General features: G+C 36.0%; 2 protein-coding genes across 2 annotated transcripts; one reads left to right on the top strand and one right to left on the bottom strand.

Moving 5' to 3' along the window:
* The first annotated feature begins 999 nt into the window (after positions 1-999).
* s100z (S100 calcium binding protein Z) lies at positions 1,000-4,503 on the top strand. The gene is made up of 3 exons (XM_030149971.1): positions 1,000-1,134; positions 1,236-1,401; positions 3,737-4,503. The coding sequence occupies exons 1-3, from the start codon at positions 1,004-1,006 to the stop codon at positions 3,890-3,892; spliced, it is 453 nt and encodes a 150-aa protein (XP_030005831.1). The 5' UTR covers positions 1,000-1,003; the 3' UTR covers positions 3,893-4,503.
* A 7,170-nt stretch (positions 4,504-11,673) lies between these two features.
* Positions 11,674-15,650, bottom strand: crhbp (corticotropin releasing hormone binding protein). The gene is made up of 7 exons (XM_030150949.1): positions 15,502-15,650; positions 15,288-15,381; positions 14,959-15,116; positions 14,293-14,503; positions 13,775-13,920; positions 12,537-12,654; positions 11,674-12,441 (listed from the first exon to the last, which is right to left on the bottom strand). The coding sequence occupies exons 1-7, from the start codon at positions 15,589-15,591 to the stop codon at positions 12,287-12,289; spliced, it is 972 nt and encodes a 323-aa protein (XP_030006809.1). The 5' UTR covers positions 15,592-15,650; the 3' UTR covers positions 11,674-12,286.
* Positions 15,651-17,087: the final 1,437 nt, after the last annotated feature.

Genomic DNA, 17,087 nt, shown 5'->3' with positions numbered 1-17,087 from the left:
TATTATTATTATTATTATTATTATTATTATTATTATTATAAAAAAAAGTCTGAAGTCTGAGTTTAAAGTCAGAAATCTGAGAAAAAAGTCTGAATCCTGAGTTTAAAATCAGAATTCTGACTTTAAAGTTAGAATTCTGAGATTAAAGTCAGAGGTCGGAGTTCAAAATCAGTTTAAAGTCAGACTTGTGAGATTAAAGTCAGAATTCTGAGTTTAATCTCAGAATTCCGGGTTTAAAGTCAGAATTCTGAGATTAAAGTCAAAATCAGAGATTAAAATTTTTCTCAGTATAATAATAATAATAATAAATATATATATATTGGACCTTAATTTTTTTTTTTTCTTCCCAGTGGCCCTAATCCTCTTCCATAGAATCTTTACCATGTTGGAAAAGTTTAATCTTGAATATAATGTTGACTCCATTTGGTTATTTGGACAGTCACATCAACATCTTATTTAGGACGAAACATGATGACAGTAAGTCTTGCAGAGAACCATGGGTAACTGTGGATAACTGCTATTTCTGTCATATGATTCTTTGCACATTTATAGTTAATGCACATTTATAGTTAATTTTTCTAACTGGTGTAAAGAAACAACATTAGTTTCCACAAATAACTGTCATAAAGATAAGCACATGTGTTCCTGTCCGGTGGCTATAGGACCATCTACAAACTGGAAACAAGTGTGTCAGCTCTGTGTTCACAGTGTAATTGTGGGTCAGACACACATAAAAATAAAATGGTCACTCCTAATGATCCAATCCATGTTTCTTTGTTTCTTGAAAATGAATACATGAGGTTTTCTTTCACAGCCTTGTCTCCATCCCCCAGCCTCTGATGAAGCCTGAAACACTTCAGGGATGTAAGTGGTGCTGATGTGTGAACGCTCATGCCCGGCTCAGGCTTTGATGAATTCACCTGGGGCTGCAGGGTTACACTGGTACATGTTTTGTTTTTCATTTAGCAGCATTGATTAAATCTTGGAAAGGAAGACAGTTACCATGGATGTCTCACCTGTGGAATTAATTATCGTCAAAAAGATCATGGATGGCCCAGTTAACCACTTCACATTTCCTAATAAACAAGCTGAGCCACAGCGTCTCTGCTCACTTTTCTACAGGACTCTAACCAGGTAAGTACGTCTCTGACAATTACTCTAACTTACACACTGACCATTTACTGCAGTTTGACCAAATTGGAATTTATTTTGCAAAACATTTATTTTCCATGAAGCTGCGACACTGATCCTTCCGTCAGGATGCCGAGCCAACTTGAAGGTGCAATGGATGCTCTGATAACAGTTTTCTACAATTACTCTGGAAATGATGGAGACAAATACAAACTTAATAAGGGCGAGTTGAAGCAATTACTAAACAGCGAACTCACCGACTTCCTCACGGTAAAGTACACTGTGTATATTATCTTTTTTTTTTTTTTACCTTTTAATTATCATTTATATACTGCAAAAAATAATTTCAAGAAAGTTAAAATATCTTGGTTCTGGAGCATGATTGTATCATCAGATATTTAATCTAAATCTAAGAAAATAAATCTATCTTTGTTTTTATAAAATATCCCTGTAAGTGTGCTCCATTTAACAGATAAAACAGTAGTTTGCATAATATCCCAGCAACGGGACACAAATGATGACTTTCACAACAAACTGGATGTAAGAATATTAAAGCTGTATTTCATAACTGTTTCATTTTGTAATAAGCATGTATTTATTGGTTTATTTTCCTCAGTTTGAAGACCCATTGTGATCTTTCAGTGGCTTGACTTTTATTCTTATTTTATTAAAATGTGCTCAGTCCCCATTGGCAGATTTATTCTGTTTGATACAGGACAGTTTGGATATTTTTAGGCATATTTGGGTTGTTTTCAGTCAGTGTTTGCAGTTTGCTTTGAAATAATCAATGTTTACAGCTTTTTCTGAGTTGAGGGACTCAATAGTTGTAATTATTGAGAATATGTCGGTGCACCACACATGACCTGTACATCAGTTTTGGTTTCCTCTATTGATCTATGATGGTCAGTTGTAATAATGGTAATTAACTTTTTAAAGATCCTCTCTTCCCTGGATGACGCATTACTGTTGCTGGGCTCGCAAAAAAAGTGAAATCAGATCACTGCATTTTTTTTATATGATTTAAGTAAAGACCACTCTGACCTTGTTGAAGGAAATTGTTTTCTCATTGATTGTTATCCTGCTGTCTAAGTATAACTGCTGCTGGTGGCTCTCACATCATAATAGTGTGGAAATAAAAGACAGGGTGAAGGAGATAGATAAGGCCATTTCAGATAAGCCCCGGCCCCTGACTTTGTGTGATAGCAGTGTGCACAGGCCTGCGACTTCACATGATTGAGACCGACACATTCAACAAAAAGAGCCGAGGCCTGAGAGTGTGAGCCCCCATGCCTTCAGATATATTTTTTCTTTTCACTTCTTGTCCTCCCTCATGCGGATGGAAGCCTCAGGTGCTCACACATCATCATCATCAGTGGCCCACATCGCCTCCAAATATAGATAGCCTGTGATGTCATCACATCCCCACGGGCCATAGTCACCTCTGTGGATAGACAGTGGCCCGGTGAGACGACAGTCACCCTCTGTTTCCTCTAAAAGAAAAGTCTGACGCATACAAATCAATGATTCATAAACTATTTTTGCAGATTGTTTAGTAATAGGGAGGATCATTTTACATTTAAAATGTAATAGTAACTGGAAGCTCTCCTGACAAAAAAAATAAAATTGAACAGAACAGTCAAGGATGTAGAGCATGACAAATGTGTATTCATTCATTTATTTATTAAGTGCATATAATAGCTGCAGCTTTTTTGTGATGAATTCCATTTATTGGGTTTCTTTGTAGAAAATTGAAATGAGGGATTATGCCTCTGTATCACACATGTGTGGCTTTTAAACAGGAACAAAAACACCTGCAGACCGCATAGTTGAGGCAGCCTACGCCACAAAATGGGCATCCAGTCAAAACACGTACCTCACATATTTCAAAAACTACTGAATTAAGCAAGAGGAAACTTAAAATAAATAATAAATAATACTGATTACTGAAAACTGAATTTTGTGGCCTGTACCCAGTGCATGTAATGGTCCACTGTATTTGATGGTGATGTGAATTATTATATGTCACAGTAATACAAAGTCATGCCTCAATATTATTCAGAGGATGAACCAAATTAAGCTGAATTAAATTGCAGAGATACTAAACAGCAGGTTTTTTTTCTCTATAAGATGAATGACATTTAACCGTTCAGAGCGAGTTGGATTTAATTTAACCTTTACATTAATGGAGTCCATTTAAAGATCACCGCTGCCTCGGAGGTTAGAAGGTGGAAAAAGCAAAGACAAGTCTTTCTTCTCAATTCTGAGGGAAACAAGTAAAGCACTGAATCATGTGTGCGATCTGTTTCAGCTCAAGGTTCATTTAACAACATCTTCTCTGGACATAAATAGTTTTCTCTTGAGTCAATATGAAGCCCCTGTAACGATCACACAGCAACTTTTAGAGTGTTTCATCGGATGTTATATCCTATGTAGACCAATATTTTATTTATTATGGCCTAAATCAAGCTCATTTCAAATTTAGCAATCATCATTACTCAATTATGTAACTATCCTTATCATGTATCTACATCTGAAAGTGAATAGAAGCCCAAAAAAATATCAGTTTCATACATCAGACTTATGTTCTTTTCCTTTCTTTTTTCAGTCACAGAAAGATCCAATGCTGGTGGAGAAAATCATGAACGACCTGGACTCAAACAAAGACAACGAAGTGGATTTCAATGAGTTTGTTGTGTTGGTGGCGGCCCTGACTGTCGCCTGCAATGACTTCTTCCAAGAGCAGCAGAAGAAGAAAAAGTAGACATCCCAAAGAAATCCACTGAAAATCTTTAGCCACCCTTCTTCGCACATTTATTCTGTCATAACTTACAGATTTTACAAGAATTCACTTACATTAAAGACAAACAGTAACATTTCTAATGCCAACACTCTCTTGCACGACGCATAGTAGACATAAAAAATGAAACTGCATGACAAAAAAGTAAACACTTGGTGAAACTCAAACCAAATTAGCTTCGAAGTAGTAGCTAAACATGTAAAGTGTCCTTATATTGTGTTGTCTGTCATGTCTTTATTGTGTATGTATTAATATTTTCACCTGATTTTGTCCGTGAAAAATGAAATATGGTCAAATCTAGTGGCATTTACCTTCACAGAGATACCTTAGTCATTGAAAAATAGTCCTAAACCATCCTGTCATCATTTTTTTTACTGTTTGTTTGAGCAGATGTCCCAACAGAGACTCCCTGCCTCCCTAATGCTTAGGTAAAATGTCAAAGTTGAATTTATCATGTTTGTCACAGCTAAATTATGTATTTAATAGAATGATCATTTTAGTCCTGTCAGTCTACATTCCCAAGGAGAAATACATCTTAAGTGTACTGGTTGAACATTACTGTAATAAGAGTTTACATTTTCAGTAACATGTAATATTTTGAGATGTTTTGTGTGTGTGTGACTTGTAAAATTAAATGTATAATTTTTTTTCCTTCCTAAAAAAACAAGTGCATAAAAAAATGAAACCATCAGTCTGTTTCTGAGCCATATTTGACTGAATTTGTAGTTTGGCAGTTAACAGAAGTACAGCTGTTGAAAACTCAATGAAGGTCCAGTCACTTGTAAATGTGACATGAACATATGATCACAACTCTGTGCTGCAGTTGTGAAAGTTTTCTGATTCAGCTTTTACTCATTGGGTAAATTACGATGCAAAAGAGGCTGTGCTTTTGGGAAATGACCATGCACTGTGTCTGGATGACGCACGGCGTTCCAGAACCACCCAGACCACCTGGGTCCAGCAGTACCAGCCCTTCACACAGGCACGTCTTCCCCTCAAGCACCAACGCTAATATTCTCACCTTGGTGAGGACAAAGAATGTCAACTAAAGCTGTAATTTCTCAGGGTTTCCACTGTACGCCCCCTTTTCCTTAAAATACCAAACCAACCCGTTAATTTGCAATGACATTCTCAGCTGTGACGTGGAGGAAAATTACTGAAACAAAAGTTGCCACAGGAGCAAGCATGATGCTTTTATGTGCACAGATGGTGCTTGCACAAACCCTCGTGGTTACAATGCAATTTGCCTGTGATTGGCTGTAATCGAGCAGGATAATCACCCTGACTCTCTTGGGAGGATGCCATGCAGTAATTATGTTTTTTGTTCCAATTATAAAAGATTGCAATCAATCATAAGTGTCATTTGATCATTTTTAAATGTGGATATTTATATTCACATTCATATAATTGCCCTCCATACTACATATTCATGCATTTGTGTTTATTTCCTCTGTACGTCACATTCTGGAGCTAAATATAGTATAAAGTTTGAGTCATATGTTGTGGTCATCTTGTAAATGCAGAATCATCGTGTTCAGTATTTGACCCATTTCCAAAATATGCATCAATGATAAGTCAATAAGAATAAGAAGTACAGAAGCAAAGATGGAAAAAACTACAATGATCAGGGGGAAAAAATTTTGAAAGATAAGAAGAAAAAATGCTGTTCATAGGATGTGTTTTTTGGAGGAAAAAGACAGCATTTGGAGGAAATAATTTGCAAAAAAAAAAAAAAAAACCTTAATTATGTTACTTGAGACAAACTTGAATTAGTGCAAAGTACAAAGTGCTGAACTGAAAAACATGTGAAGGTTTTACAAGATATTAATGAACACATGTTTGGTTTAATTGCAGTGGAATCCATCTTCATGCACAGGACGGTGTCTCCTCCTCCCTTCATGTGTCACTCATCCAAATGTAGCTGCTACCTGCGACGAATGTCTTCAAAAATGTGCCCCGAGCGCTTATCTCCCACATGCTGTCTGTTTCGTCACTTTGTGCGTCACCATTCGTGTCATAACTCTTCATTAGGACTGACCCGTGTGTGTGTGTGTGTGTGTGTGTGTGCGCGCGCGTGCCATGATTTCAGTTTTGTCTTGGGTTAAGAACAGTCACAAGTGATGAAAATGAAGATAAAGTGAAAATCATCCTGATGTGATACAGAGCTTGTGGAGCAGATCATTCCATACATAAAGTACAGTTTATTGACCACACTGTTAAATCACTCAGTAAGGAAAATATTTAATGTTTGTGCATGTGTCTGTGTCTGTGTGCATCAACTTTACAGCTTTACAAAATGACTTAAAGGAGCAAAATGTGAAAGGAATTTTGAGTCTCTATCGTACTATTGCCTCCACTAAATGGTCAGAGCATTCTAAAATAGCAGAAGTAATTTGTTAGCAGGTCAGCGCTAATGGCATCCAGGACCTGCTAATGGAGATATTTAGAGGACACTTCCATTCAGATACTTCACTGACAAGAACAGGGCAAATCCTGCCAACTTGGGAAACATTCAAAGCATACAGATAATTGATACCAAAAACAAGTATCCCAATGAGTAAAGACTTGTACAGACCAAGGTTATTATCGTAAACGAAAACTAACGAAATGACGAAAACTAGAATTGAAAAAACATATTCGTTAACTGAAATAAATAAAACTACAATTAAAACAAAAAATGATAACTAACTGAAACTGTATTATGTGCTTACAAAACTAACTAAAATGGATAAAAATTATGGATAAACTTCCCTTCGTTTTCATTTTTATCAATGTCAGATTGATATGAAATCGATATATTTCACTCGAGCAATTTTAGTTAGCATATGACACTTCATGGGATGTCACTTCTCGTCACTTGTGGTTTAGAGTTGACTTCTCGTCCCCACTCCACCTGACAACATGGAGACGAAAGTTAGGAGAAAGCAGCAGCGTCCTGTAGGAAATTTCTTTGAATACGACAGTGAGGAAGACAAAAGATATAAAAAAAAACCTGAAACTAAACTAAAACTAAGCATTTAGAAAAAAACTCATAAAAACTAGGAAACCTGCTCTAAAAACAAATTCAAACTAACTGAATTAGAGAAAAAAAGGTCAAAACTAAATAAAAACTAAACTATACTGAAAAATCCAAAACTATTATAACCTTGGTACAGACTGAATTTATGTTGGATTTATTTTGTCCCAGCTTTAACAGATCACTAATACGGGAGATAAGACACAAAAGACAAGTTTGATTATTCATGAGTTTTGGACACAAAAACACAAAATAAAGCTTAAAATCTACCTCAGAATGAAAACCTCACAGCATATGACAGTAATTTTTTAACACCTTTCTTATCGTTTACCAACAGACAGAGGACAGTCCTGTCATAAAACCACGCCACGTGAGGAGCCAGATTTTCCACAGCAGCCTGTTTTTACCCGGAAAATAATACAGTCATCCCTAGGGGAATGATGTCAAGACACCAGTAAAAGATTTCGTCTTATTGCCCCTGTTGGGCAGCGCACAGCAAGTAATCTGTCTCCCACATTGGAACAAAACAGTTTGGATTGCTTTCCATCACCTACGATCTCTCTTGTGATTTATACCAGACTGTCGTGTATGATGCACATAGTCTGTTTGCTGCAGATGTTTATTTTTACATTTGGTCTTTTTCTATTTAACCCATAAAGACCTAAACATCCACTGGTGACCAAAATAATTTACTGATCTAAACTGTTTAATACCTGTTCAACCATTAATCCTATCAATCCATGACAATAATTGGTGTAAAATAGTTATTCATCTTTTCATGATCATCAGATATGACCCATTTGGATGTTCATAGGAAACCATGGAACCACCATCATCTTCTACAACATTGATTCGCCAGTAAAATCTATGGAGTTGGCTCAACGACAGTGGATGGACACACTGGGTTTATATTCAGATAATGATAATGATGAAAAAGACACTATTTCTTCAGTTTTCTTTGTTTCTGATACAATAATATTCAACTTTAATTTGAGCTTTTATGGACATCAATCATGATCTGTAAATGAAATATATGAAAATACAGATTTTCTCTTAACGATGCTAAATACTGAGCACAATATTAGAATAAATGGTGATAAATCACTTGAGAAAATTTTAAAAATTGAGAATAAATCATTTGGGAACTGACACAAAAGTAGCTCAGAGTGTTTATGGATTAAATTGTTGCGTTAGATGGTTTTAACCTTCATCAACAATGTGTCATTTTCACAAACTAATTTACAATTTCCATAAAATTTCATGTAACGGCAGGTCATAAGCCATGGACATACCCATTATATTTTGGAGCAGATCCAGTGAAAGAGGCTGATATGAGTTTGTTGTTCTAATTGTGAGACATTAGAAGAGGTACTTTTGCAGATTTTTGTAGTTTTAGTCATAAACTCTCTAAAATTAACCCAATAATAAAAAGGTAAAGTAGTCCCAGTTGTTACATTGGAATGAACTGTGTCAAAAAAAAGCAACTTATTTAACACTATTCAAAAAAATGAATATTTATATATATATATATATATATATATATATATATATATATATATATATATATATATATATATATATATATATATATATATATATATATATATATATATATATAATCACCCATATACTGTTGAAATAAAGCAATAATAGGAACATATTCAAGTACATTTTCAGCAAAGCGTATTATATTAATAAGAATTGAACTTGTATAATATGAAGCTGATCTTTTGAGTAAAATACCAAACTAATATTTCACTTCAGGAGATTTCAACCCTTGCTGAGTGATTGACAAATTATTGATAGTTTGTGTCTCTTAAAGGCCACATTGAAATGTCAGATTTGATTGAAGTTTGAAGGGGTCTGATAGCACCACCTTCACCACCATCATCGTTGTCATCATCGCCACCACCATTATTAGCCAGTCGTATCAATGGACACTTCTCTTCTGAGTGATATGAGTAAAAAAAAAAAGCCAAAAGACTGCACTGCCTCATACATTTAACATCAACAGCTATAATGTATAATAGTCTATACATAGGTGACATTGTCTTATCTTATTTGTTTCATGGAGTGACTGCATCATCAGTTTTGTTCATTAATCTCATCACTGAGCACAGATGGGACACATATATGAACCTGCTGAGAATAGCAACACAACACATATATAGACTGTCCATATAGCACTAATGTACTGATATGAGTTAAACTATGCAATCACATCATTACTTAACCCTTTATAGGGAACTCTTTGAAATAATCTGAAATTCTAAATTTTAATCTTAGTGTGTTATTGGACATCGTCATCTCCCTCCTCTTGCTATAAAACATCTGAGCACCACTCGCTAAAAAGTAATCACATGCAATAAAACAACTGTTATAAGGTCATAAACTGACAAGAATCACTCGTATTCACTATTTACAACTTCAACATTTGCATAAAATCTCTCTGAATCATTGTATAGTGTTATAGAATCCAACATGCTTCTGGACCTTACTGAGGCACAGGATTGGCCCCATATTTAATGTTTACGGAAATGACCAAAAGTAGTCACTTGCCCAATAAAAGGTTAAAATACAAAGATGAAATTCAGCCACACAGAAAAAAGTAAACATTTTTCATCCATTGCAACATTGATAAAACACTGAACTATCCCTTTAGATCAGGGGTGTCAAACTCATTTTAGTTCAGGGGCCACATATAGCCTAATATGATATGAAGTGGGCCAGACCTGGAAAATAATATATATTATAGGGTAAGAACTTTTGAGTGAAAAAAGTAAAATTCTGTAATGAAAATGTTTAAATCTATGAACTGTACTTGAACATAACATGAACAAATATGAACAACCTGAAAATTCAAAGTGCAATGTTAATAATATTACACCTTAGTTCATCATTTATACATGTGCATCACAATACATCTACAAATACACAAAACATTTTCTAACAGAGAGAATATTTTTAAAATTTCATACGTCTATTAAGACATTTCAGGTTATTCACATTTTTTGTAAAAGGCTAGTCTATGAATGTAAACATTTTTGTGAAATGTAACCTTTTTTTTTATACTAAAACAAAGAAAAATGAGCATTTTTCATTATTTATTGTTTATTATGATAGTATTTCACTGGTCTGATCCACTTTAGATTGAACTGACCCAAAATGATTCTAACATCTTTGATCGTTAATATTTTCAGTGTGATTTTTACATTTCACAGATTCATCCCACAGGCCAGATTGAAGCCTTTGACGGGCCAGATTTGGCCCCCGGGCCATATATTTGACACCTGTGCTTTAGATGCTCAATGGCACAGCTGCACATTCCCTGTATAATTCCACTTTAAATGAATGTGACGCTACTAGAGGTTCCCATGACTGTAATATACTGTATGTGCATGCATGGACACACTGACATATACATTATTGTTCCTGTTCAGACGGAGGTCTTCATCATAAACTCATTCATCTCTGACTGCGGCTGCAGGTGTCTGTCAATGATAGTCCAACGAAAAGCCTTTAATCACCGGTCGCCCCATTGGTTTGGACCAGTCAACTCATTATTTCCACATATGTATGTTACGCCGTTTATTATGGACCAAAGACAATGGCATTATTTCACATGTGAGGAGATGATGCTCTGTTAACCTGAGTGGCATCATGGTTTTATGTTCATTATATGGAACAACTGCAGGTGAACAGAATTATTTGGACTTTGTTCTTTATTTTGTTGCATTTTGTGCCTTGATTTGGCCATATAGAGTAGAAAACAAATCAATGCTGGTGAATTTAACTGTAAGAGAATGTTTGATAGTATTGATGCTGATGTTAGCGACCTGTACCAACGACAGTGGACAACAAAAGAGTCCAGTGAGTAACAGACATGGAAGTGTTGTAGGTGGTAGAGAGGGCACCAGGCAAACCTGATGATAACCTGGACTAATCTGATGTTTATCGCCAAAAAAATACATGAATCTAGCAGCATTTTAGGCAAAAAAAAATATCAACCGGTAGCTGGCACCAAACAAACAAGGATTGTGTTGGAAAAGAAAAGAAAAGAAAAGAAAAGAAAAGAAAAGAAAAGAAAAGAAAAGAAAAGAAAAGAAAAGAAAAGAAAAGAAAAGAAAAGAAAAGAAAAGAAAAGAAAAGAAAAACAATACCATAAGCACAAAAACAGTAGCTTCAGCACTATTCAAACATAAATTACAGTACTTGACCTTATCATTCAGGAAAAACAGAGCAGAAGCAGTGTTATCTAAGCACATGTCTGGAAAGGTGGAGCAATAAAACTTCCCATATGTGATCGTCCGCTGAAACTAATGAATTGAAAGTAATTTAATGGAGCAGTGAACAGAATGGACAAAAATAGTAACAGGAATTTCCCTCAACTAAAGCAAACAGAAACAGTACATGTATTCAGCTGCTGAAATGATGTATGGAAAAGGCATGTGTATTTGGGAATGGCTTGTAATCTAATTTAAATATGAGCGGGTTTTATTTGCTGGAGTCTTTTGTGTTGGCAAAACATTAAGTTTTAGTGAAATCAAGCATTAATGTTTTTGTTGACTTCACAATAATTCCTGGAGACATTTACACAAATAAGTTTTTTTTAAGTATAAATGATATGTTTGTTCTTGCATTCATATCTACTTGAATACTAGATGCCGTGTCACTGTGCTGCAAATTAAAACATCTTTTATAAACTAAATGATAAAAAAGCGCGTTTGAGTGCTTGGTCATGCAGTATAATTTTATTACAAAAGGTTTTTATACAAATCTATAACAGCAATGAGTAAACTTATGTATCGCACTGAACACTGAGTCTATCGCCCTCAATCTCATATGGCACATCATGTATCATTCAGCAAAATAAATAGAAGGAAACATTCATTTTAGCACCATTCCTTTTCAAGAATGCTGATGTTGAGCATAAACGTAGAAACATGACAGAAGCCTAAGTCTGGTCTGAATAAATACACATGGAGTTTTATACACAAAGCAAACATAAAAACAACTGCAGCTCCACCAAACACAAAAGGATACTTCATTTTGCTTTATTCAGTAACAACAAGAATGAAAATACTAAAAAGAAAAATGAAAGATTCCAGTTGATTTGGAAGTTAAGACAACAATAATAATAATAATAATAATAATAATAATAATAATTAAATAATACCGCGGTGACTGTGTGTGTGTGTGTCATTTTATACACTCTTGTGTATTCTGTGTATTCTGTCTTATTTAACTTTTAAAAGAAAGGGGCAGTCCTTAAATGTGTAATAAAATACATTTCAAATGTTTGCAGTCAAATGATGCATTTGTAACCATATGATCCAGCTGGATCAGTTATTGAAACAGAAATCTTCCACGTTGTTGAGTTTGATCGTCTGCAGTTCCTGGGCGTCCAGTAGCCTGTAGCTGAAAGACACTCGGTTGACAAACTTCCCGCTGGAGACCATCCTCACCACCGTGTTATCACAGCCAATCTTCATCTGGGCTGAAGGAGGAAAGGATGAGCACGACACATTTTATATCACAGTGGCAGCAGCTGGGTTTGATAAAGTAAGAAGAAGGCGACGAGTGTGCACTCACTGGGGCCGGTGAAGGAGATGCAGAGGTCTGTGATAGGCAGCAGTTTGGACGTGTCGATGCCGTTTCCTCCCAGCAGCTGCACAAAGTCTCCAGATTCTGCACATCCAGGCATGGACCTCTGCAAAGATCAGAACATGGTGTTATAACGGCTGGTAAATATAGTCCAGGAGCAGGTTTCAGCTCGTTTTGACTCGAAGACTTAAAATAAATCTCAGCAAAATACCTAAATACGCAACAGATGTTTACATTTGCGTGTGTTTGTACTGGTGTGACATAACTTTGTCTCATTATGTCATTTTTTTAAGTTCCCTTTTGTTCATTTTAATGAGTCTGGTTAAAACCATTTTGCACCTGATGAGGAAACATCTCCATTCATGTCAACAATGATCCTTCACTGACAGTTTGGAAAGATATGTTAGTGTTTAGTATCAAACCAGATCCATATTCATCCACTCGCAAGTAAAGGAAACATGTGATTTAGATACTGGAGTAACAGTTTGGAGCACATAGACAACATTTTCCTAATTGTAAACAAATGATGACCAGAATAATTTTCCAATCTTTTTTCAAGTAGATTTAAGTTGCCATAAAAACAACAAAAAAACAAACAAAACACGTAGCTAAGAGAAAATGGAATGATTTTTAATAGCAAATTAGGTCACAGATAACTGAAGTAAAACATATGTAAAGAGGAATTTTGTGCAAAAATAGATTATGCTAACTTTAAAGTGTCAATTCCGTCAAAATAAAGAAACAATTGTGAATAAGCAGATTTGTCTACTATCAGGCCATTTTTTTTTTCTTTGCTTTCTGTCTTTCTTTCTTTCTTTTTTTTTTTTTTTACCGTTTTTGTTCTATGAGTACTTTACTATTTTCTATTACTATCATCAACTATGTCATGTAGGACCAGGGACGGGGCGGTGGGAGGGTGGGGGTGGGAAGAATGGGACATGCTTGATGCTTCTAAAATTGAATATTCAAATGTTCAGTGTAACTTAAATCTGCACCAAAAATGATAAATAAAAATGTAAAAAAAAAAAAAAAAAATTAATAAATAAACAAACATTAAAGAATGTCTGCTTTTTACTGACTAGGACACTGTTTCAGTATTTTTCTTTTTCAATATTTTCAATTACATTTCTTGCATAGGTCCCTGAACATAAAAGACAAAGAAAACAAAACCAATGCAGTTCTTATCACATGTAAATCAGAGGTTTGTGCGTTTGCATTGAACCAACCTTAGGAAAGTTGTTGTAGTGTCCCAGGCTGAACTCTGAGATGTCGATCTCCACTGGATATATGATGGAGAAGCTGCAGTTTCTGTGCTGCTGTGGGATCACCATTGTGTAACTGCCCTCTGGTGACTGGGAGATGACATTACAGGCTGAAAAGAAAAGAAGAGAGCATGTTAGGAGGGTGTCCTTGGTGGGTTCTAAAGTGGCATCAGGTGATTACAGCTATAATCACAGATGAAGAAAATCAATAATGACAAAAAGTAGAATTACAAAATGTTTGTTTGACTTCTGATAGTTCTGATGAAGACTATGTAAAAAGATGATGTTTTAGCCTTTTTTCATGACATTTACAATGTGATCATGGTCCAGATGAAGGAATGTGTCAGATGCTTATCCATTGTTAATGTCCTTCACCACAGACTCACACATCTATGTCCTCATAAATCTGCCTCCTCTAGAGCAAAAGCTGAACATTACGTATTTGTTTGTTTTTTTATCCATAGATGCTACCATCTACTCACGGAAGGGGTTGATGAGTTTCCTGATTGTCAGAGTGAAGCTGCTGCCGGCATTGTGGATGCGGAAAAAGACCATGGCCACATTCTGGGAGGAGCGCACGGTTCTCCTCAGTGATCCTGAGTCACAGTAATCCACATACCGCTCATACATGGGCAGGGGGTGGTCCTGAGTACTGGGGAACTTCTCACCTTTCATCACCCAGCCATCAAACACCTTCACAGGAGAAAGTAGGATTTCATCTTCAGGTTATCTCAGCACCAGAGTTTTATGTAAGTCAGTCCAAGTCAGGACATGTCATTCACTTCACTGCAGCTATGTTTAACATCTCCTTCTTGATGTCTTTAGGAGGACTAATAAAGAGCATCAGCATGCAAATATGCAATGGCACTTTAAGGACAACTTAACTCATGTAAGCAGGTTTATACAGCCTTCATTATGGCCTCATGTTAAAGGAGCTTTAACATAATCAGGATGTCTTTCTTAACTGAGTTGGGCAATTACAGAGCAGGTAAACACACACAGACAGAACACACAAAATATGACAAGTGAAAGCAACACAGAAGACAAAAAGTTGGACATGAAGCTTTTAGGTTTTAAGGTTTTTTTTTTGTTTGTTTGTTTGTTTTTTACTGTATGGATGATAGAAAAGTGTTTGGAGGTTATTTTACCGTGATGAAGTCTCCTCCCCTACAGTCGATGTCAACATTGTCATAATCCACAGTGATGACTTCATTTGGTTCTGCCATGAAGAAAGCTGCACAGCTGAGCTGAGGCCGCTCCGCTGTGAAGGTGAACTGACCCTCCACTGCAATCATGTCCAGACAACCTGCACACATGCACAGATACACACCATCATACCAGCTGTGCATGGCACTAACATCACAATAACAACATCTGTAATAGTGTACTACTGTTCAGGCTGAAGGTTTGTTTTCTGTTTTTATTTCTGTCAGTCTTTTTAGAATTTGGATGTATATGATGCAGATATGTGACTTACGTAAAGGTCGGCGGTACATTAATTCCTCTGGTATTTCTCTCTTGAGTTCCGCGTTGAAAAATGAATATAAGTCATCCTTTAAGATATCGTTGTTCTGTTGGGGAAAAAAAAATATAGAGACTAATACATATAAACGGATAAAGTTTAAAAACAACTTTTTCCATGTTATATAAGGAATTAAACTGGATAAAATAAACTACTTGCTGAGACTTACCTCAATATATCTGGAGTCTCCTTTGAGGACGAACAGACACAACACCAGAAAGAAGAGCTGCTCGCGGAAAGTGCGCTCCATTACGCGCATTTCTGTCTTCAAGGCGCACCTGAGCGGAGAAAAGTCTGAGCTGCTCTGCGCCCGGCGCCGCTTTTATAGGACTGTAAAGGACTGATTGACACGGTGGCTTTCACCTACCGTAGACCCCCTCACCCCCACCTCACCTCCCCCACAACCGATTGCGTGTTCGTGACGAGAGCAAGGATGGACAAGGCGCGTGTGGGGCGAGAGAGAGAGAGAGAGAGAGAGAGAGAGAGACGAGCTGATGTTTGGAGAAGCTGCTGCAGACCTTCCACAGAGATGACCATTACACAGATGGCTTCTGATGATGTGGGCTCATCCTCATGTCAATACACTGTTTGGATTTTTTTTTTTTTTATGCCATTTGTATTTTTGCAGACAAAAAAAAGTCAACTTAACCCTTTATAGGACACTCAGAAATACTCTGAAAATGAACATTTCAATCTTAATGTGTCATTGCAGGACAAAACAAGACTTTATTACTTTTAAGAAAATTTTCAAAATGTTTTATTACATGGAAAATCAAGGTCAATGAAGTTACCATATTTGGTCCCTTGCCCATAAGTGGCAAAAAAAAAAAAAAAAAAAAAATCCAAGAAGTATATATGAAAAATTTAAGAAAAAAAACATGTAAGGTGAAAGGAACATGTATTTTAGAACATTCTAACATCACTTTAAGAGTATTAGACCAACATAAGTGCTGATCCAGACACCTGTCAGCATCCACATGATCCCTTTGAACATCATTCCTTACATTAGTACCACTACTTCATGGTACCTAACAAAGCAGGTACACTCACTGTTCATTACAGACCCTGTAGACCACATTGGACCTGAGATGGTTGACTCACTGTCCTCACTGGAACTGTTGCTGTCACTGTCTTGTAATGTATGTGGAAATAACCAAAAATAGTCACTTGCTTGATAAAGGGTTAAGAAATGAGTCACATTAGCTGCAGCCGAGGTCATTTAAACTCATGTATTTTACTTCTCCTGCAGAGCCACTAATTGTTGAAAGTTCAGTGTGTGATATTCAATGATTTCTAGTGATGGGTATGCAGATTGCGACCCCTCACCCTCACCTACAGTGGCCGGAAAAACATTAAAGTCAGACGTCAGGTTTTCAGTTCTGGGCTTTCTAAGGGGATAACTGCAGCTCATATTGAAACATAGTAGGTGATGGTAGTGCATCTGAATCCTACAATAAAAACAGAAAAGCAGACTCTGAAGGGTGATCTGCTCCCTATGTAGAATAAACAGCTAATTGCAGTTAAAAAATAATAATAATAATAATAATCACATGAAAAACAGCTTTAATGTGATAATGACAACAACGTATACAAATATAATGACATTCTCTTAAATCCCCATAAATCTTTGACATTGGAATTTTAAAGGTCACTGTGGTTCTTCCTGTTTATGTTTGTAACATTAAGAAAGACACTAGTGACACAGAATTTCATTGTTACAGATGAATTTTTGTTGCCAAAAATGCCTTTTGTCTG

Source organism: Sphaeramia orbicularis, chromosome 12 (genome assembly GCF_902148855.1).
Source record: "Sphaeramia orbicularis chromosome 12, fSphaOr1.1, whole genome shotgun sequence".
NCBI classification, from domain to species: domain Eukaryota; kingdom Metazoa; phylum Chordata; class Actinopteri; order Kurtiformes; family Apogonidae; genus Sphaeramia; species Sphaeramia orbicularis.
The sequence above is the reverse complement of the archived record's forward strand: the minus strand, read 5'-3'. Positions and strand labels throughout refer to the sequence as shown.